Below are 21,798 nucleotides of genomic sequence, written 5' to 3' on the forward strand. Positions count from 1 at the left end.
ACACGGTTTTGGTTATATATGCGGTTTAAGATTTGACACTTTTATTTTACTTTACGCGGATGAGTTTTGATTTTACGCGGATGCGGCAATGCAAACAGATAAAATATTCCCCTCTTTCAAAATCCAAACACCTGAGATTGCAAATTACTCGTAATAAAACTGCATTCTGGCGTGCTTGGGCCACTGGAGACATTTTATGCTATTTGTTCCAGAGCTCTTTAATGAAGTAAAGTTATTGAACTTACACAACTCAGAACTAACTGAAAGAAGAGTTTTTAGGAGTGACAAAGGAAGACGGAACCAACGAGGATACCCACATCGGTGATATGCAACCGAAAACGTCCACACTGAAAATTTTGAACCATTCCTTGTCAATGGGAAATGATCTTTCTGATTTGTTAGTGAAAGAAGATGTGGCCATAAAAAGTGACTCGAGTGACCATGAATGCGTTAAAGCTCTGCCAAGAACCACAGAAAAAAATTCTTAATGACTGCTAAAAGAGTATCATAACCAGCTCCTTTTTATAAGCACTGAATAAATTAATGTGTTCTTTATGCATGTTGTGCATGTACTGGGTGTTCCGTTTTAACCTGCAAGACCTTAATTTTTGCTACCGTTAGCCCTAGATGTATACTTACAAGAGCAAAAATGTTCAAAATCAGATGCAAAGTTAAGATATTAAAAGTTTGAAGTAAAATTTTGTATTTTTTGACACATTTTAATCTTAACTTTTTATACGGGCCCCAGGTCCCCTAGCTTATGTTTAGGGAAATAATCCCTATTGAAGAAAGATTCCAGCACAGAAAATTGGAAATTAGTTCGACCAATATTCACCGAGATATGAAACGCAGCGTTTTGTGTACTACTTTTCACTCGTCGTCAATAACACCTTTTGGGGGGAAATATAGCAGTTGACAAGTGTTTAAAATTATATGTATGCATAGAGTGTGGTTTTCAAATTGTTCGAGGTTTTGTAGAGTATTTTGCGTATCACGGAGTAACATTTGCATTTATTTTTGAATAGCAATGAAAAATATAAGTACTTAGTTTTTCTTACTTTGACGACCTATCATTCTTCTGAAAGGGCCTTAAGTTCCAATCTCATCTTCTGTGTGGTCCCTTATAACTTTGAACTGGAATATCTCCTTGAGTTTTGGTCGTACAAATACCAAGTTTTTTGTGTCAGTAATAGTTTTCAATGGAGATTATTTATCTAAATATTAGTTAGGGGACCTAGGACTCGTATAAAAAGTTAAATTTCGTACATTTTGACTTATTTTTATTTTTGCTTCAAACTTTCAATATCTTAACTCCGCATCTGATTTTGAACGTTTTTGCAATTGGAAGTATTCATCCAGGACTAACGGTTGCGGAAATGAAGGGCTTGGAGGTTAAAACGGAACACCCTGTATATCGATATAAGTACACATTAAACATATTGTATAGTTAGCCGTCACTAGAATGAAGTATTTTTTTATCTTTGGAACCTCTAACTCTTCTTTTAACACTACTGTTAAGTCTTCATTTCCGCGGTTTTGATTTACGTGGCATTTCAGTGGAACGTAACCCACGCGTAAAAACGAGGGTCTACTGTACTTTAAAATCAAATATAAATTCCAAACAGAAAACTAAGCTATGGGTCATTTCACGTCAAATCACCTAATGCCATGTGCCGTCATGTATCCGATTTTTTTTTTTTTTTACGAATCTATGAGATAAGCTGAAATTATTTTTTTTTTAAATTTTGATTCACATTAAGCTTTGGAGAAAATTTTCAAAAATTCAATTTTTGATCACTTTTAGAAATCACCTTCTTGGTATGAATGTAGAAAAATCTCTCTAATTTCTATATTTTTCAAACAATTAAACTGAATGATGAATCTATTTCAAGGTAATACTTTTCTCTTTCGGTTTACACAAAAATAAATACTCTGTAAATAGTAGAGTGGCGCCACTGCTCACCCAAAGTCAGTTTCTATGTTTTTTTCAGTTGGGAGATTTAATTAGTCATATCTGCGGAGTACCAACTAATATCTGCATCAGTTTTTTTTTTTTTTTTTTTTTGCAGTATAATGATTATCTTACCATGCTAACAATTAGAAGGGTTGTTTTTGTTGTTTTGAAATAAAAAAATAAAGTTTGTTTTTTCGAAAATTTACTTCAGATGCAAAGTTTTCTATAATTTTAAAGCCCTTTTGAGCAAAAGAAAAGAAGCACAAAAACTTTTCAGAATAATTAATACTCGAATGTCTAGGAATAAAAACTGATTTGTACCAATCGTAAATCGTTAAATAGTTGTTTACTTTGGAAAAGAATTGCGCAAAAACCTCCGTTTCAAACATAACAAGAAAAAAACCTTTTGATTGAAAATATACTAAATATTAAGAATAGCAATAAGAACACATTTATAATAGTCTTTTTTTTTTTTTTTTGCATTTTCTCGACAATGAAAAAAGTGGAATTGCTGTTGAAACGTTTTAATATTTGGTATATTTTCCATCCGTAGGGTTTTTTTTTTCTTTTCAAGTCTGAAACAGAGGTTTTTGCGCAATTCTTTTCCAAGATGAACAACTATTTAAAGATTTACAATGGATACAAATCAATTTTTATTCCTTGACATATTAGTATTTATTGTTCCGAAAAGTTTTTGAGCCTTTTTTTTTTAGCTCAAAAGGGCTTTAAAAATATACAAAACTTACATTTGAAGTAAATTTTCGCTAGAACAAACTCTATTTTTCAAAACAACAAAAACGCCCGTCTAATTTTTTGAGCATAATAAGATAATAATTTTATCATTCTGCAAAAAAAAAAAAATTAAAAAAAAAATTGCAGATATTAGTTGGTACTCCGGAGATATGACTAATTAAATCTCCCAACTGAAAAAGCATGAAAACTCACTTTAGATGAGCAGTGGCACCACTGCTCATCATGCATTCAAATAGTTTTTTTTTTTTTTGTTTATACTGAATTAGAAAAGTATTAGCTTGAAATCGATTCCTTGTTCAGTTTAATCGGTTGAAAAATAAAGAAATTAGAGAGATTTTTCTATGTTCATGCTAAAATGGTAACTCCAAAAAGTGATCAAAAATTGAATTTTTGAAAAATGTCTCCGAACTTTAGTTTTTATTAAAAAAGTAAAAAAAAAATTAATTTGAGCTTAACTCACAGATATAGATTCGTAAAAAAATAACGGACAAAATCTGAGACATGACGGCACGGACGACTATTTAATTTAGGCGATATGACGTGGAATGATCCCTACCTTAGTTTTGAAGTTTTTATTTAATTTATTTAATTTTTTCTAGTTCATCATGATCTTATGGTAAAAAGAAAAATTCTACGGTAAATAAATATAAAACTATTGAACTAATAACATTTAACTCAGATTTGAAGAATGTGAATGCATTGTTTAAACAATATATACATGGGGTCAATCGATGGACGTTTCTGCTCACAGCCACGCTCAGAATTTTTCCGCTACGTTTTCTCCAGTTTTTTCATATTTCATACACTCTATATTTCATTTCCAAAGGTTTAAACTAATTTGAGATACAATTTAATCTTTTGTTTCATTATTTTATTTTATTATTATTTTATTTTTATTTTTTTTTTTTTTTTTTGATTGTGAAAATTCGCATAAACTTTTTAAAGGAACCTTTTTTTTTTTTTTTGCACTGAATATATGAGGAGGCGAATTGCAAAAAACAAATTAAAAAAAGAGAGGGCTGAATGTGAGTTATTCTTTACCCAGTTCAAAACCATGGAATGAAATAACTTGTACCAATGAAAAAAAAATCTACTTAAAAATCTAATAAAGAAAATAACTTCATTTAAAAAAAAAAAAAATGTATTTCATATACAGTGGCTCCCAAAAGTGTTCGTTCACCTTGAAATTTTGTAGTAAAACCAAAATAACGCAAAACTGAATTCGAATATGAAGTACATGTTTTTTTCACACCATTCCTATGTCATTCTGAATAAAACCCAGTAGTTTTTTTTTTTCAAAATATTGCCAGATTTTATTTTTGAAATTTGTCGAAAAACGAAGAGACAGAGAAAAGATACGCCACAAAAGTCATCGTACACTGAAATATTTTCGAATAAATTCATAATTAAAATTATTATATGAGGTTTTTTTATTATTTTTGCATTGTAATGATACTATAAAGTCATTTACCTTTAATTTTTTCTATATTTATTCCCTAATATTCTGCTTATTATTTTTAAATGGCAGGTATGCGTAGAAAACAACAAACACGATTCGAAATTTGATTTTTTCCCCTCAGTAGCCGTAAATTGGTTTGAAACGTCTCTAAATTGGTTAATTTATACCATTCTATAGTGAAGTGCTTGATAAAATGCTTTTAAGACAAGAATCGGATCGAAAACAAGGTAAGAAAAGGTCAACTGGCAAAGTTAACAAAGCGTGATTGGAGGTTTACAGTTAAAAAAAAGCATGAAAAATACACATTTCAGAACTGAAAACGTTTCTGCAGAATTGAATGAAACACTTTACGTTTAATTTTTACCTAAAATTGTTCGCCAAGGTTTCTGATTAGCTGGATTAAATGGGATCTCTTCCCGCTGAAGTTTTCTTGTTCGTGCGGAAAACAGTAAGCTTACGCTTTCCGTCGTAAAATCAGTGATAAATAAGTTCAAAACGTTTTGGAACAACGTCTTACTTATAGATGAAAATAAATTCAGCATTTTGGGTTAAATTGTTGTATGATTGTAAATGGAAGAAAAAAATGAGGAATTAAATCTTAAGAACTTAGTTGGATCAGTTAATCAGGACGGTGAAGATGTTCTTGTGTGAGGGTGCATTTCAGCATCAGGACTTGGAAATTTGGAATTTTTTGGTGAAATAATGAATTATGCTGTTCATTTAAATATTTTAAAAAACAATTTCAAACTATTAGCCCGAAATGTGGTAATCGGAAACAACTTTGTTTTTTTGTCAAGATAGCGATAAGAAGCACGCGTTCGCGTTTGGTGCCTCAAAATTTGTCCTTAAGCTTACAAATATCTCCTCAATCGCCAGATTTAAACTTAATGGAACATATTTGGAGAGATCTGGTGGCTAGATTACGAAAATACACCATTGAAACGAAAAGCGAACTAGAAACAGTAAGACTCGTAGTGTGGCTGAACACTTACTCAGAAATTGCACAAAAAAAAGAAAGAAAAAACAATGAAATCTATTCCCAGACGTTTAAAAGCTGTTGTCGTTACTGCATGATATTCTACTAAATAATAACTTAGTAAAAAATTAGATTATTTACTAATTTTTTGACATTTTTTCAAAGTGTACGAAGACTTTTGCGAGATAAAATTTCCGGCACTTTGTGGTTTTTTATTTTAAAAAAATTAAGTTTTAATGTTTTATTAAAAATTTTCATGTAGTTTTGTTGAAAATAGATCATAGATCTTATAATAAAATACTTATTCCGAAATATCAATTCTAACCAATGGATAAGGGCCTATTTCATTGAAAGTCGTAGGTGTACGAACACTTTTGCGAGTCACTGTATATCAGTAGTCAAGCAAAAAGAAACTTTTTTTCAGTGGTCCAATAACGGAGCTGCCATCTGTCTCGTGTGTTATTTTGCCACAGGCGATGCCTTTTGTCATTTTTTTGCCATTTTGCGATTAGTGCAGTGTCTAACAGCTTTTTGACTTCAAAACAAAAAGGTTGTTTTGTTTTCCCTTTTAGTTAATTGTAAGTAATAGTAGAGGTTTTAACGTACAAAAAATGTTTAATCCAGAGTAAGCCCAATCGAATTTAATTTAATCTTAACTAGTCGATCGAATGCAAGTTATTCTAACCCGCACATTTCAAGTTATCTCTACTCTCTTCTCTATGATAATAAAGCTGAAAGTCTCTCTGGATTTCTGTCCGGATTTCTGTCTGGATCTCTGTGACGAGCATAACGCCTAGACCGATCGGCCGATTTTCATGAGATTTGGTACAAAGTTAGTTTGTAGCAGGGGGTGTGCACCTCGAAGCGATTTCTCAAAAATTCGATTTTGTTCTTTTTCTATTTCAGTTTTAAGAACATTTTCCGGAGCAAAATTATCATAAGATGGACGAGTAAATTACGAAATTATCATGACGGGGAACCGTAACATGGGAAGAGCGAATGAACATAACCAATTGGCGAGAAATTCATCATCCATTATTTGTAAATATTTAGGCGAACCAAGACCTTTTGATTTTCTACTACGGGCAAAACCGTGCGGGTACCACTAGTTGCAAATATTTTAACAGAAATTTCGGAAAATCGTATATTAATTGAAAAAATAAGTTACAAAAAACTCATTTGCTGCGTATTTGTGCCGCATATTGGAGAAACAATTTCTTGCTTGTACTAAACGTTGTTAAGTTCGTGGATTTTTAAAATAATATTACCTACATTTTATCTTGCTACATAGTGAGTAATACACGGCGCACGTAGCACAAGTCAGAATGAAATTTGCATCAAAAAGAGAAGGAAATGACCATCAGGGGTTTTATGAATGAGAATGTCGTTATCGCTTAAAAACAAAATATTCGCCTCAGTAATTTTAAACTTATTTTAGCATTAAACATTTACTGCTTATTTGTATTGAATATTGGATAATTTCTTGCTTATAATCAATATTACCAAGCTTGTGATTTTTTAAAAAATATTGCAGATATTTTCAGGGTTGGCCGGATTGGGTCCAATTGGGTTGGACCCAATGGGTTTTTTTTAAAAAACCCATTTAAAAAAAACCATTATTTTGCCCACTTTTGAGTTTTTTAAAATTTTCTGAGAATTTTTTTTTAAAAATTAATTATTTAAATATTTTTACAATTTAAACTTCTTTTTTATTTGGTCTTCACCACAGACCATGGACATAAAAAAGGAATTTTGAACTTTAATAGTATTTCTTAACTCTTGACGGCATTAAAAAAATACTTTAAAGATTTTAAATAAATATATTTAACTTTTTTCTTTGTCTGGTCAATAAATAACTCAAATTATCTTGACCTGTCACGTCTGATTTTCTCAATATTTGTAGATTTTACAGAGGAAACTACTTTAGCTAAAAGACTTTCATGTTAATAATTTTCTGCTAACCAACACGTCACAAATCTCGAATAAACAAGGTATATTTTTTAGAAATTAACAGGTTTTACAAACTGTCGGGCAGAAAACAGAACAGGATGAACAGTATTTTCATTATCCTACGAAAAAGTTTAATATTTGTTACTCTGTACACAGAAACAGAAAAACAGACAACATAAAAGTTAAAGAAATGTCTTGACTAAGCTGGAATTATTTCTGGAACTTGAGGTTCTACAGTAGTTTTGCATAAGAAAATGAAATACAATAAAGTAAAATGAAAAAAAATAGTAATTAAAAAAAAATTTTGGAAAAAAATAGAACCGACTTCAAAATTGCTCTAAAAAGGGAAAAATAATTTTATTCTTTAAACACCATCGATAATACTTTTAAACATAATTTTTGAAGTTGGCGCAAAAACAAAAAGTAAAATCCAGTGTAACCATGCTTCGTTCATATTTTTTTCAGAAAATCATCCAAAGTTAGAAACGAAACATTTATATCGTTACTCAAAGATGCTGTTATCAATGCATAATGTATGTGGTAGTAAAGGAACTAGGCCTGGTATAATTTATAGTTGTAGTTGAATTATGGCGGTGAATGATCTGTTCTATCGTTTTTGCGCCAACTTCAAAAATTATGTTTAAAAGTATTATCGATGGTGTTTAAAGAATAAAATTATTTTTCCCTTTTTAGAGCAATTTTGAAGTCGGTTCTATTTTTTTCCAAAATTTTTTTTTTCATCCTTTTTAGTGTAAATGTATATATTTCTGTAAAAGTAAGAAGTTACCATCATGAAACTTTACCCCTTTTTTTCCTAAAAATGCTACATACTAAAAAAAAAAAAAAAACTATAAGCACATCTTAAACTTTAAGCGATTGGCACTAAAAATGTATCTTTGTTCCTCTCTGGAATTCATTTGTGTGTTAATTTAATTATAAGCATTTAAATATCCCTAACTTATTTGCATTTCACAGCATACTAGTTGCTTGTGATACAGTCCTGTATAGTTGAGGCAAACATAACCTGGTAGTATTGTGAAGGTTAAGCAGATCCTGATCACTGCATCACCTTGCTTCCAGGTTAGCATTACCACCACTATGGAGCAATGACACTGAAGAAACTTAATGCTTGCTTCCAAGAAGCCTTTATTCAAAATTATCATTACAATTAGTATTATATGGCACCAAACATTTATAACAATAGGTTTCATATTGTCGCGTAGATGAAGATAGCGAAGACAATGTGAAAGCCAAATGAAGCGAATACTCGTTAGTCTCAACTCGAGATCTTTATTCAGAATCACGAATGAAGGTTACATCTGCTTATATACCACTTGAGAAAATGCTGGAATTTTCCAGAATCGGAAAGATATAGAAATCAATAGAACATTCGAGAAAATACGGGAAACAGTAGAAACGAAATCTTAGTAAAATTCACTTTGTCCTAGTCGGGATTTGAACCCGGGTCGCTTGTGTGGAAGGCGAGAATTCTACCACCGAGCCACCGTTATCCACGGATGGTAAGCGCGAACTTCGCTACAATATTTAATCATTTAATAGGGAAATTGCATGAAATTTACTGTTTTTTGCCCATAACTTTTTTTCTAAAGAACACATATGGTCAAACAAAGTAATGGGACCTAAGTTGAGCCATCCCTTATCCATTAAAAAAAGAATCATCAAAATCGGTTCACTAGGTGAGACGCTGTGAGTGGACAAACAAAAAAAAAACATACATACGGTATGAACTGATAACCGCCTCCTTTTTGATGTCGGTTAAAAATGAACAATACACTCGAGAAGTAACTTTGCCTTAACTGTTGGTAATCATGGAAACTATAAAAAAATGTGAAACTTCACCATTCTTGGGTTTTGTCGTCTTTTATACTTATATACGTTGAATTTTAACTATTTTTCCTGCTTTTTTTTTTTTTTTACCCCAAGACAATTTTTGCGCTTCGTCCATATACTTACGCTACAATAAGCTACAAGTACCACACATTTTCCCTACAAAACGACAAAAAAACCCCACATTTCTTTTAAAAAACCCAGCTTTAGTTGGGTTTTTCGGATTTTATTTAAAAAAAACCCATAAGACCCTGGATCCATGGGCTTTTTTTAAAAAAACCGGGTTTTTCCCAACCCTGGACATTTTGCTGTGCTCCCCTTTACACGGAGCAGATATCAGAAGTTGGAATGAAATTTACACCACAAAAATGAAGGGAATAACCATCGGGAATTTTTCAGAATGAGAAAATTGTCATCTTTTAAAGAGAAAATCCTTGCCTCAATAACTTCAAACTTATTTTCACATTAAACGTCAGCTTCATATTTGTGTTACTTACTTTAGAAACAATTTCTTGCTTATACTGCCGCGCTAAGCACAAAAGTCGTATCTGCAACTGAGCTTAAAATGAGAAACTTCTTTTTAAAGTTCTACCGCTTCATATATATGATTCAAATTCCACTTTTTCAGTTCAAAAAAAAAAAAAAAAAAGATTTCCATTCACAAATGACAGTGAAACGTTGTATTTAGGTAAAATATGTTATAAAAAACCACCACATGACAATAATTCAATTTTGATATACTAAACAAGCTCGTGATTTTTAAAAATTATTGCAGACATTTTCTGTGCTCCACAGTAATGAGTATGTTGATCAGTTTTGTTCCAGTCAACAGAAAATAACTGAAGAAGCAAATGCTTAATGCAGTTTTTATTTTCTTTAAAGAATAAATACATTTAAAGAAAAGAGAACCTATTTATGTCTTTCATTTGAACGAAGGATAAATAAAAAAATCAGTAATTAACTATAAGGCAGTGAAATAGCATTTCATCATTCTTAAAACCACTTTCTTTTAAACAAAAAAGATGTGCCAAAACATTTGGTGCTATTATACTTCATCAACACGAATAATTTTTTTTAATGTTTGTATACAGACATCAAGACCACGATCAGTAAAAGACGGTACAATAAAAACGAAGCAGAAAACTTTGTAGTACAATCATATTCTTTTTTTTTTTTGAAGTTTGTTATCTTCAAAAAAAAAATTATATATATATATATATATATATATGTATAGGAAATTTCAGTAGCACTAACATTAAAGTGTTTAAATGCAACATACATCGCACTCATTCATTTACAGTAAAAAACGCCAAAAAAATTGCTGAGGTTTTGCTGAGGTTTTTTTTTTTTTTTTTTGAATCTGAACGTGAAAGGTCCCAAAAAACGCATGCCGAAAAACATTGCTTGTAAAGTGAAACATTAGCATATAAAATTTAATACACTGTTGCTTAGTGCAGTTTAAATTTAGAACTAATGATAAAATTAGCGCTTCATTGCCCTCAGTAAAATATCTAATTCTTATAAGAGAGATTTACTGCTGTCCGTTAACCAAAACAACCTATTCAGAGTAATTTTAGAAGAGTAAAAATCACTCATAGCGCAAGCACTTAACGAAAAATATTAAATAATTCACTTTGGCAATTATAATTTCAAATCTACAATACGAAATAAAATGGCTTCGTATTTTGAAAGCTAACATTAATCTAGAGATTAGTGTTCTTGTTTGAATCATTTTCTTTTTCCAAGTAATTGCTATAAACAAAGTTGATGCAACACGTGCTTAATGTATTTTTATGCCGAGCCGATTTGCTACTGCTATGTATATTTGTAGTCAGAAATAACAGAGTATAAATGGAAAGCTCATTTGCATAATAAATTGTTCGCACTTTACAGGCCTATACATTTCGTTTTCTTTGAACATTATAGCAAACACTTCAACCTCAAAAGATACCACATTATCATTTGGAATAAATCATGACTTTTCTTTTTTTCTAAACTAAACTCAAAGCCAAGAAAAGTGCATCCGGCAATAAATTTTATTCACTAGCCAAAATCCTTTCCGATCTAGAACTATTTTCTATTTTCAAGGCAACTAAGGTACAGAAAGTGACTAAAAATTAAGTCATTATATAAAAAAGAAATACTACACAACTAATTCTTGAAGCAGTACATAAAATGCGGTCGTTCTCAGCTACCGCACGATGAAAAAGCAAAGCCACATTGATTTATTCGATGGTTGGACTTACAAAAATAACCACTCTTCTTTAAAAAATCGAGTTATGATGTTGGCAGCCGGGGCTCTTACGAGTTGGCCGTGCTTCGTTTACACTTTGCTCGTGGTCCAATAGCGGAAATGTTCATTAATTAGTTCTATCCTATTTATAAAACCCTCCGAATGCCTTGCCAACTCTCTTGGTAGCAGACATTGCGAAAAGCGGAACCCCAGCCAGTATCTTTAAAACGCAACAAATAATGCAATTACAGCTATTCTGAGCAAGTTTTCGGAGTTCGTAGTAGATTGAGCTTCTGAAGTTACGTTAACTTAAATGCTCGCTCAAAAGAGCTACCATCAAACTTAATCTGCAATTTTCAAATACTTGTCAGCATTGTTTTTAAGATAGATGAGATAATGGTTCACCACTTTTCAAGCAGGTATTAGAAAGAGGAGACTCTTGACAAACATTTCTTACGACATTACTTTGCCTGGTAGCCACATTTGCCACACTCTAAGTCCCCAAGCTTAAGAATACAATCAAATAAATCGAACATATAATATCGTCAATTATAATTAAAAAAATCCATGCACGCGTTTGCAAGCTGAGTACAAAGAAATGTAACTGAAACTCTGAAACATTTTCATTGCGAATTTTTTCTTCACCCCATGTCGGTTTTAATCAATTGTACATTCAAATAAAACTAAATAAATCCAGCATAGAAAAGCACAAAATGCAATAAAAATTTATGTAGGGGAGAATGGGGATACCTTATCCCTAGGGATACATGATCCCATAGCCAAAAATGTACCAAAACCATTAAGTAGAGATTTGAAACCTGACAATTATATTAAAGTTATACTTGTGCATAAAACTGGCAACACTTTGTTTTTTTTTTCAGCCATTTTGTTTTAGCTCAAGAAATGATCGTCTAAATGTGTCAAGGGAAACTTTTTTTTAGGAAAGCAAGCATTTCGAAGTTTACATTATCCGTTAAATACAACTTCAAAAAAAAAAAAATCCGAAGTATTATAATAAAGTTTAGACAGTCTTAAATATTTGTAACATATTTTTAGTAAATTACCACTGATTGTTAATAATAGAACAAGTATGTTTGTAAAAATCGCATATTGGGGATGCTTGATCCCTTCGTGTAGAGGGATACATGATCCAATGGATCAAGTCTCTAAATGACAATATAAGCACAATGAAAACAATATAATTGTTGTTTACTTAGTTGACATTAACTTTAAACATTCAAAACCATGTTAACATAATAAAATTTATCATAGTATGAGTGATAGATTTAATCAATCACTGCAGTAAAAATGCTAAACAATTAAATATTTAGTTCGCACTTGTAACATACAGAACACCTCAAACATCTAAATATAAATTAACTCTACTGATAAATTATGTTCTGATCAGCCAAATGAGCTTAAACAAGTTGAAATAGATGTCAAATCTTTGTTTGAAAGAAAAAAAAATGATTTTGCCAGTTAGATTTACAAAAAAAAAAAAAAAAAATGAGTTGCCCATTATGTAGACCTATTAGCGAATAGAATGCTAAGTTGAATTTCCATAGTTTGAAATAAATTTTCTAAAGCAAAAAGGTAACATGCTTAATCAACCTATTTTTCCTGAAAAATTGACAAAGGTGTAGTAAATGAAAATGAATGTTTTAAGTTGCATGCATCCAGATGGGTTGAGCTGAACTTCAACAAACGAATTGGTTGCATTTGACTTTTCAGGTTTTGAAAAGATATAAAGATAGGCTTTCTTTTTTATAAGTACACTGACAGTTACATTTTTCATTCCTCTTTTTAAAAATTAATTCAATTGATAAAACTTTTGATTTTATTATTGCAAGACAAGATGTTTGCAAATTAGATTATTTTCGTGCTTGTCATTCTATTTTTTATTTGTTGTAATTTTAGCTTCATTACGCTACTTTAAAAAAAAATGTTAATTTTATTTATAAAATATAGTATTTTCTGTTCACAACTGTATTGGATAATAAGTAACTGATCAAAAGCCTCATAAGTTATGAAAGTTCTGTAATTTTTTTTTACAAATGTCTAGTGAAATTTGAAACTATGTTATTCTATTTTCACATTATTAAAAAAATAAAAATAATTAGAAATGATGTTATTTTTTAGAAACATTATGTAGAAAACTAAAATCCGTAAATAAATTGCCGATCTAATGAAAAGCCTATGCATTTTCTAAGTGGGATCAAGTATCCCGCAGGAAGGGATCATGTATCCCTTGATGTGGGTATACATGATTCCTTTGTGAAATTTTTGAAAAAAATTATTTTACCGAAACTATCTATTTAATTTCAACTAAAAAAATACTGTCAGATAAAAGAAAAAAATACCTTTGTTCACGTACGAATTTAACTTCTGGGGCATATATTTACACATAGAGTAAGTTATTTTGTTTCATTGTTAGACCTTTAGACTGATAGTATATTAATCTAAGTATTATGGGCTATAAAAGTGTCTAGCTTAAGTAACAACCTAGTGGTGGTTAAACAACTGTAGCTTTACAGTCGGGTTGTATCGGACAAACCAATTTCGGGTTATATCGGACAAAGTTACTGGCACCAAAATAAAATACTGACGGTGTTTTTCTTTGTCCAACAGGTTGAAATGGAAAAATCACGACATAAATGGGATGAAACAAATATGAAAGAAGCCAATGAAAAAGTTGGACTTAATAAAATGCAATTAGCCAACCATAGGCTATATTTTTCAACTTTTATAATAAAAAAAAATTATTACTTATTTTCATTTTTAGACATGTATACTATTCTAAGTAACCAACTACTTTGTTCGTTTCATTTTTTTGCACATTAAAATGTTATTTCTGAACTATTTGTTTTTATTTCAACATTTTAATGTTTTGTCCGATACAACACTCCAAAATTTAAAATTGCCCAAAAATAGAGTTTGACAAAAATTTGTTTAAAAAATAAGAATCCATGTTTTTTTAACCAAAGTTTACAATCTATGTTAGATAACTTAGTACAGCATAATTTAGTGTAAAAACTAATTCCTTACAAATAAAACAAAAAGTGTTATGATTGAAATGGCTTAGGTGTCCGATACTACCCGACCTTCCACTAGATATTTTTTAAGAAAAGTGTTTAAATACAATTTTTTTTAATGATGATTCTTCTGATCAAAAAAAAAAATGTGTCATACCATAACAGGACGAATAAATTGTTATTGTTTAAAAATTGGAATTAATGGATGAGTAAAAGACATTTTCTCAAACATTTGTTAGCTCTACTAATGAAAATGAGTATCGCAGTATAGATGAGACTATTGTATTTGTTGTGAATTTCACGGATTGAATGAAAATGAATGTGAAAGGATGTGAAATGAAGAATATGGAGAGCTAAAAATCAGCTGCATTAAGAATTGTTTGGGTTCACGAATCGCTTTTATGCTTCTAAATTTAGAAAGGAAAGTGGAAATATTACATTTAAAAGAATTCAGAAGGCTGGGGAGACTTTCAATATTTTCAGGGGCAAGTATACATTCAGAAATCTTTGAACGTTTACAAGATTATATTATTTCTATCAAAGGATGTATTTTCTTTATTAAGTTGTAAAATAAACTTCTTTAAACTGATAGCTGGTGTCCCAAACTAGTATCTATTGCTGCATAAAAGAAAGATCAAAATGCTAAGTGTTCCAAGTTAGGAAGGGGAATCCCTAGCTTCGGGCTATGAACATTTTTTTGTTATATTTTTGAAGGGGCATTTCAACACATCTATACCTTGTCTTGAGGTGGAGTACTAAGGCACATCTTGAAAATAGACTACTTCGTTCAAATGGAAAAAACATATGATTAATATAACATACTAGCTGACCCAGCCACGCGTTGCTGTGGCAAAGAAGTTGGATTAAAATAAACTTGAACTCATTATTTTGATAGAATCAAATAAATATTTTTAATAGAGCTTAAAATAGTATAGCCGATTTTATAACATATGAGATTGATAATGGGCGTTATTCAATTTTAAAAACGATTCCTAAATGTTCCTGGAAAATTATGGGCAGCTGTTGTGGCCAATTTCTGCCAGTATCATGTCAAGCCAAAACCCGGAAAGTTTTCCGATAAAAGTTAATAACCTTCCTGAAATCATCTCGGAAGCCTCTTGAAAAATTCGAAGATCTTCCCGTTTGAAGTTAGTCGTGTTTCTGGAACTTTACTGTAAACTTAGGAAGGGATACAAAAAAAAAGCTTAGCACCTTTCTGATTTATTAAGAAACTTCTATGAGCAGTAATGCAAACATAGCCAAAGCTTAGCCAGAAGTGCAAGCAATTATCGAAAATTTTTACTCAGTAACGTTTCGGATTTGTTTTTTTTTTTTTTTATTTTTATTTTTTTTTTTTTTTACCGTGCAGGCTGAAGAAAGTACTTATTGAATTCAATAAGTACTAACTAAATTTTCTATGGAAAAAGCACTATACTGACGCTTAGTAAATTTTGTAAGTATAACTTCCGCAAAAAAAAAAAAAAAAAAAACTTGAAAGTGATAGTAAATATCGAAACTGATTGTAAAATAACCGAATGTAGAAACTAAGCGTAAACCACCATACACTTTTAGATTCTACACTACATTTTATTCACATTAGCTTTCTCTATAGTTTGTAATCAATAACTTCTTTACAAAATACACTAACTAAATTAAAAATGTATAAAAATTAAATTTTTTCAATGAAGTAGATAACATTGACTTCGAACTATTGTTTCTATTATTTGAAAACTGAAAACTGTCTAAGCACTAAGTTGTGCACAATGTTCTTGATCAACCAGTCTTTTGCTAATACGAAAAGTATGATAACTTTCCACGTGTGAGTAGGCAATACTTCGTTGCCCATAAGAGAAATATTTATGTTTCAAGAACAAACCGAAAGAAGACATTTTTTGTTCTTTAAATCTATTTATGGTCTTTGCAAAAGCTAAACGAATCAAAAATTGAAGCCTTTCAAATGTGTTTGAAAATTATGACGCTAATAATGGATTACGTGGCAACACAAACATTTCTCCTTTAAACTTTTCCGACAAATATTGTTGACTTTTAATGCAGAAACGTGTACCGTTGCGTAATTTAGGTGGGTTTAAATCGCGAAAAAGAATAAATTGTTGAGCCAATGTTCAACCGGAAATCGTGTAGACGCATTCCTGGTGTATATAGGGAATTTAAAAATTAATTTGGAGTGTTTACTGCTTTGTTTTCATCGACAACTTGTTCAGCATCAATGGAGAGCTTTTTTTTAAAGCCGTCAGTAATGGCTCATTATTCGCAATAATTGTAGCTAAGACAGAGTCATTGCTCTGTTGTTATACGTTGCAAATCAGTGTTAACTAAGTCGGTGGCCCAACTATCAAGTGACGGCATATCATAATAACTAAGTGGCAAATTTGAAATTGAAACGCAAAAACCTTCAGTTAAAACTAAAGCTTCATATTCATCTCTGGTGTAAAATCTGGATTTGGACATTTGTGTGTTTGTTAAACTTTATGAAATACGTCTTCAAACGTGAAAGTAATATAGTTTCTCCTTAAAAAATAATGATTGTGTTGGATAGTATGTCGTCAAAATTGTTTTAAACAGTTGACGAATACTGTTTCTCCTTATGTCAAACCTGCATTAGAAAGTGTCATCTCCCAATGACTTTGTGCTACCAATAAATACAACTTACGACATGCATCAGGATATGTATTTGACAGTCGACAATTGACGATCCACAAATATTCCTGTCTTTTCGGGAATGTTTACCGAAAACAAAACTGCTACAAAACCAGCGCGATTACAGAGGCAATTATGATTTTTAAAAAAATAAATTTATCTGGAAATAGACTCTCAATTAGTTCACTTTTCGTCTCAACGGCAGTGCAGAAATTGTCTGGCTATTTGTTGTACTGTATATTTTGATACAGTTCAATTTCACCGTTTCCAATACTCAGCAATTGCTTAGAAAATACTTATGCGATTAGATTATTTTGCGTTTATACTCGCATGTTCATGGCCAATCGCATTATCTCGTCATTACGCTATAAAAAACGTTTTTTTTAAACATGCGTTGATTTCATCGGAATAACTGGTAATGTCTGCCGGAAGTCCCCTGACAGTATTCAGACAATTTCGCCTAAAAGTTTATCGTTGCCATTCAAATCTTGCATAATCCTATGATGTGCTTCGAATGAATGCTTTTACTCATGAGCCATAGTACACTCATCCCAAATTATAATTTCACTCTCTTGCAACACTACAGCCATACCACGTCTTTTTTTTTCTTTATTGTACACATTGTGTTTTGTTTGTTATGAATATCTAATAGGCAACTTTAAAGCTGAATGTGCTGTTCGTGTACCATCTAAAAAAAGTAGCAGCAATGCCTGACGATGCAATTGTCACTGCAATTTTCTGTTGCGAATGTATCTTTGCAAGAATTAATGATATTAAAAATTTCCTGGGGAACAAAATAAAGAAAATAATTGTTTTCCGCTTAAATTCATTAACTTTCCTGAAATAAACCTGGAATATTTTTGAAGAATTCAGTAGTCTTCTTGGTTAAAAAGGCAGTTATGATTCTGGCACCTGCAGAGAAGCCTAACGCAGGATTAATATAATAGCCTGGAACCTTCCTGCTTTTCTAAGAAAGCACTCAAAGCATTACCACACGCATTGCCAACGCGAAGACAGACTCTCAAGCAAGTAGCTCGAATGTAGTTCCTCTGCAACTCTTGCAAAGCTTCGTGATCCAGATAACTTTCCGCACTCATTGGGGGTCACCGATACACCTATTAAATACGTTTAGTTAATCTTGATACTGGTGGAGAAAAATACTTTTCACAACGGTGTGAAATCTGCAATTTGTAGCAATTCAAGGAAACGTTTTGAAAAATATAGTTGATTTTCTCAGGAAGTAAATAATAACCTGTAATATCCCGAAACGTTATATGGAAATTCTAAGCAACATCTCTGAGCTTTTTTTATCATGGTGTTTTTAGCAGTAAGTCATACGATGTTAGAGTTATATCGATTAATTAACTTACACCTCCATCTATTAAGAATTTTTAGAACTAAACAATTAATTCACACTATTATTGCATAATTAATATGAAATTTGCAGTAAAAAATTATAAAAACTATCCTATCTTTTAAGTTGGACCAAATGACACATTGATATGAAATTTGAGAAAAATCGGTTGAGTAGTTTCGGAGTTTACCCCGAACAAACATCGTGACACGAGATTTTTATATATATATAGATGATTTATATGATCTATATTTCATTATTTTTCCCATGTTTAGGATGGCAATACACAACTTTTTTTTGCTATTAGATGTTGCTTCTCGAAAATTTCCATTTTTCGACCCACCGTAATGGCTAGCACATAAGAGTTACTTGGTGTTGTCTAAACCACTGTATTCTAGATTTAGACACGTGAATGGAGCAGTTGTCTTTTTGAAAAAAATATCCATTGGTTCCCACCAAGTAATTTTCCAAATGGAAGTAACAGTTCTTCAAGCGTTTTCTGATATCTTCGGACCATTGACGACTTTTCAAGAAAGATATATCGGTTATTCCATTGAAAGAGAATGCTCCCCACACCATGAGTGAACCTCCCCCTTGTTGTCTGCTGGAAAAAGTTCGGGGTTCCTTGCGAATATCGTGCCAGTAATACGCCCAAACCATCAGGACCATCTGAATTGAATTTCTTTCCATCACTAAAAAGAACTCTTAACCATTCATTTGCCCAATTCATGTGATTTCGGGCCCACTGAGCGCGAGCATCTTTATGCCATTTTGTAAACTTCGGCGAAAGACGTATTTTGCGATAAACAAGAAATGCACTTGCCTGCAGTCGTCGATGTACTGTTGATTTTGACACTGGAAAGCTTACTTCTTTACAAACCGACCGTGTTGACAGGTTCTAGGTTGAAACTATACTCACCATCTCTCTGTGATGTCGTTCAGTTGTTTTCTTTGGTCTTCCAGAACGAAAGTTTGCTTTAAAAAAATTATCTTTTGACAAAATTTGGTAAATACCAGCCCTACTACGTCCAATTTTGCTTGCAACGTCCATCACTTTCCATCCACACCCTTTCAAACGATAGATTTGCAAAATTTCCTTTTCAGAGAACTGCACATTGCGCGGCATCTTGGCAATCGTTCAGAAATGGAAACACAGTTTCGTTTTTATGTCAAAAAACGTGTGCGTCACAAGTAAATGACCTTATCGTATGCAAATTTTGAGTATCAATACTAAAACAAGGTTTTAACATCGATTGTCCATATATTTTTGGGACAGCATTTTTTGGTTTATATTTTTTTAAAATTAGATCTATGATCGATGAAAGTTGTTTCACCGTTTCATCATTTTTATATCATCATTTGTTATTTGCATAGCTTATTTCGTCTCGCTTACTCGTATAGTTAGCTCGTGGTTTCAATAAAATGATTGTCTATAAACTTTAGGGACGCACTTTACTAGATATTGCTGCAGTGTAAAAGTTCATCTAAGTCCTATTTGCACTTCGACAGCCGCTACGTAGCAGAAGTGGCTCAAAGATGGTGCCTTTGATGGTATCAAGTCTTCTTTTTGGCTAGTTCTGTGCAAAACTTTAACTAAAAAAGAAAATTATCATAGCAATAAAAAATTTAAAGAGCAGTTTCATTGGTTTGGCTAAATGGAAAATTGAGTTTTTAAGATACATATATTGCACTTTACTAGGTATATATACAATTATTTTACACTAGTGACTCGCTTATAAAGAGAGCGAAGGCAGATGATATTTATTCGTTGTAACAAATCGCCGTGAAAACGGTTTCGTAAATGAAATCATGCACGCTTGCTTTGCACTAGTGATGTGCACTATCACTACAGTTTAAGTGCCAAAAAAAGAGAAAGGAAAAGAAAAAGAAAAAAGGCGGAAAAAATCACACCTATAAAGAAAAAAAGACAGAAATAAGTTCAAGGTAAAAAGAAAACTCCAAAAATGATTCATTTTTGCTGTTGGTAAAAAATTCATTTTATTATTACTTACTATTATTACTTTTTTATTTCTACTTTTCGAGAAAGTAGTTTTTAAAAATTAAACAAGCGGGTAAGTGGGAACAAGCTAACAAAATAATCGTCCTGAAGTAAATGCGCTTACTTTATTGCCTTGGAAAATGGCTTGCTTGTACGTTACTTCTATTTGCATTGAAGCACTGAAAACTACTCAGAGCTTATTGGTTTGTACTATACATTACTAAAAGCCAAATCTTAAAACGAGCTGATGTGTGCATCACATGACTTCCTTTTACTCCAGTTTAATGTCATTTCCCAATTATTGGCAATTTTAATGTGAGTCACTTGTTTACTCTCTAAATATCACCAACAGTGGCCAAATTGAAACCAAATTTTAAAAAATCGCCAAATTTTTCGCCACGTTTGCGACAAAACTTGGCGACCAAAAGACTGGCGATATATCGCCAAGTGTCCGACAAATTATAACACCACTTGAGTTTACATCAAAATTAACGATGATTTCCCCCCAAAAATGGGCAAAAGACCCCCTTAAGAACATCCGAATGCAACCAAAAGGGAAGGTGCACACCTAGGCCCCACTAGGAGTCTACGTACCAAATTTCAACTTTCTAGGACATATAGTTTTTGAGTTATGCGAGATACATACACACATACGCACATACATACGTACGTACGGACGTCACGAGAAAATTCGTTGTAATTAACTCGGGGGTCGTCAAAATGGATATTTCGGGTATCTGTAGGTTCCTAGGCATATATCCACGTGTAGTCGGATCGGAAAAAAAAACTCAACATTCATTCGGGAGTGAGAAAAATGGAAATTAAGGCTGGTTTTTGAGTGAAAATTTTTTCGTGAATACAATACTTCCTTTTTTGTAAAAGGAAGTAAAAAAGAAGAAGAACAAAAACCACGGAAAAGAGAAGAAAAGAAATGAAAGAAAAAAAATCAGAGATGAAAGATACATTTAAAAAGGAAGAACTTCAAAAATAATACATTCTTACTCTAGGTGAAAAATCATCGCCTCTTTTCAGCTATTCGACTAATTCAACTTGACAGTGCTTGATGCTTCCTGCACTTCTGAAAGCTAAAGACAAATCATTTGCACATCTTCTTGTGACGTTCGACTCGCCGTGTATGCTCCGAGTACTGCTTCCAGGTTAAAACATGTGCTCACATAAAAAAGAACATCGAAAGTTTACACCGTTTCAAACTGTTAAAAGATTAACGAAAGAATAAAACGTTTAAATGAAAATCTCTTCTCTGATGTTCGTTAAGGGAAGCGTTTAAAAAAGAAAACAATGGATCTAAAGGTATGTGACAGCTGTCAAACCTACAACTTTTAATCCTAATAGTGTTTAGCCTGACAGCGCTATTGGAAAGTAAACTGTTGTCTCTGGCAGCTGTCTAGGGACTTCTGAAATTGCTCTTTATAACAGAAGACAATAGCCAAAATCAACAGTAATAATCTCTAATAGCTTTGGCTTTTAGTACGAGACAGAAACCTTTAAAAATAGAACTGGCTGCTATATATTTTTTTGAAAACAAGTTTAAAAAGACAACATTACGATATGGCATTGAACT

The 21,798-nt window shown here is 31.8% G+C and overlaps 1 protein-coding gene across 1 annotated transcript in view; it reads right to left on the reverse strand.

The window, feature by feature from the left end:
* The window catches only part of LOC129219285 (gamma-aminobutyric acid receptor subunit beta-like), a 237,139-nt gene extending 215,863 nt beyond the window's left edge, over nt 1–21,276 (reverse strand). The window contains exon 1 of the mRNA XM_054853621.1: nt 21,219–21,276. Coding sequence (XP_054709596.1) covers nt 21,219–21,235 — 17 coding nt within the window. The 5' untranslated portion in view covers nt 21,236–21,276. The remainder of the gene's footprint in view (nt 1–21,218) is intronic.
* Between the last annotated feature and the right edge of the window lie 522 nt (nt 21,277–21,798).

Source organism: Uloborus diversus, chromosome 3 (genome assembly GCF_026930045.1).
Source record: "Uloborus diversus isolate 005 chromosome 3, Udiv.v.3.1, whole genome shotgun sequence".
Classification (NCBI taxonomy): Eukaryota; Metazoa; Arthropoda; class Arachnida; order Araneae; family Uloboridae; genus Uloborus; species Uloborus diversus.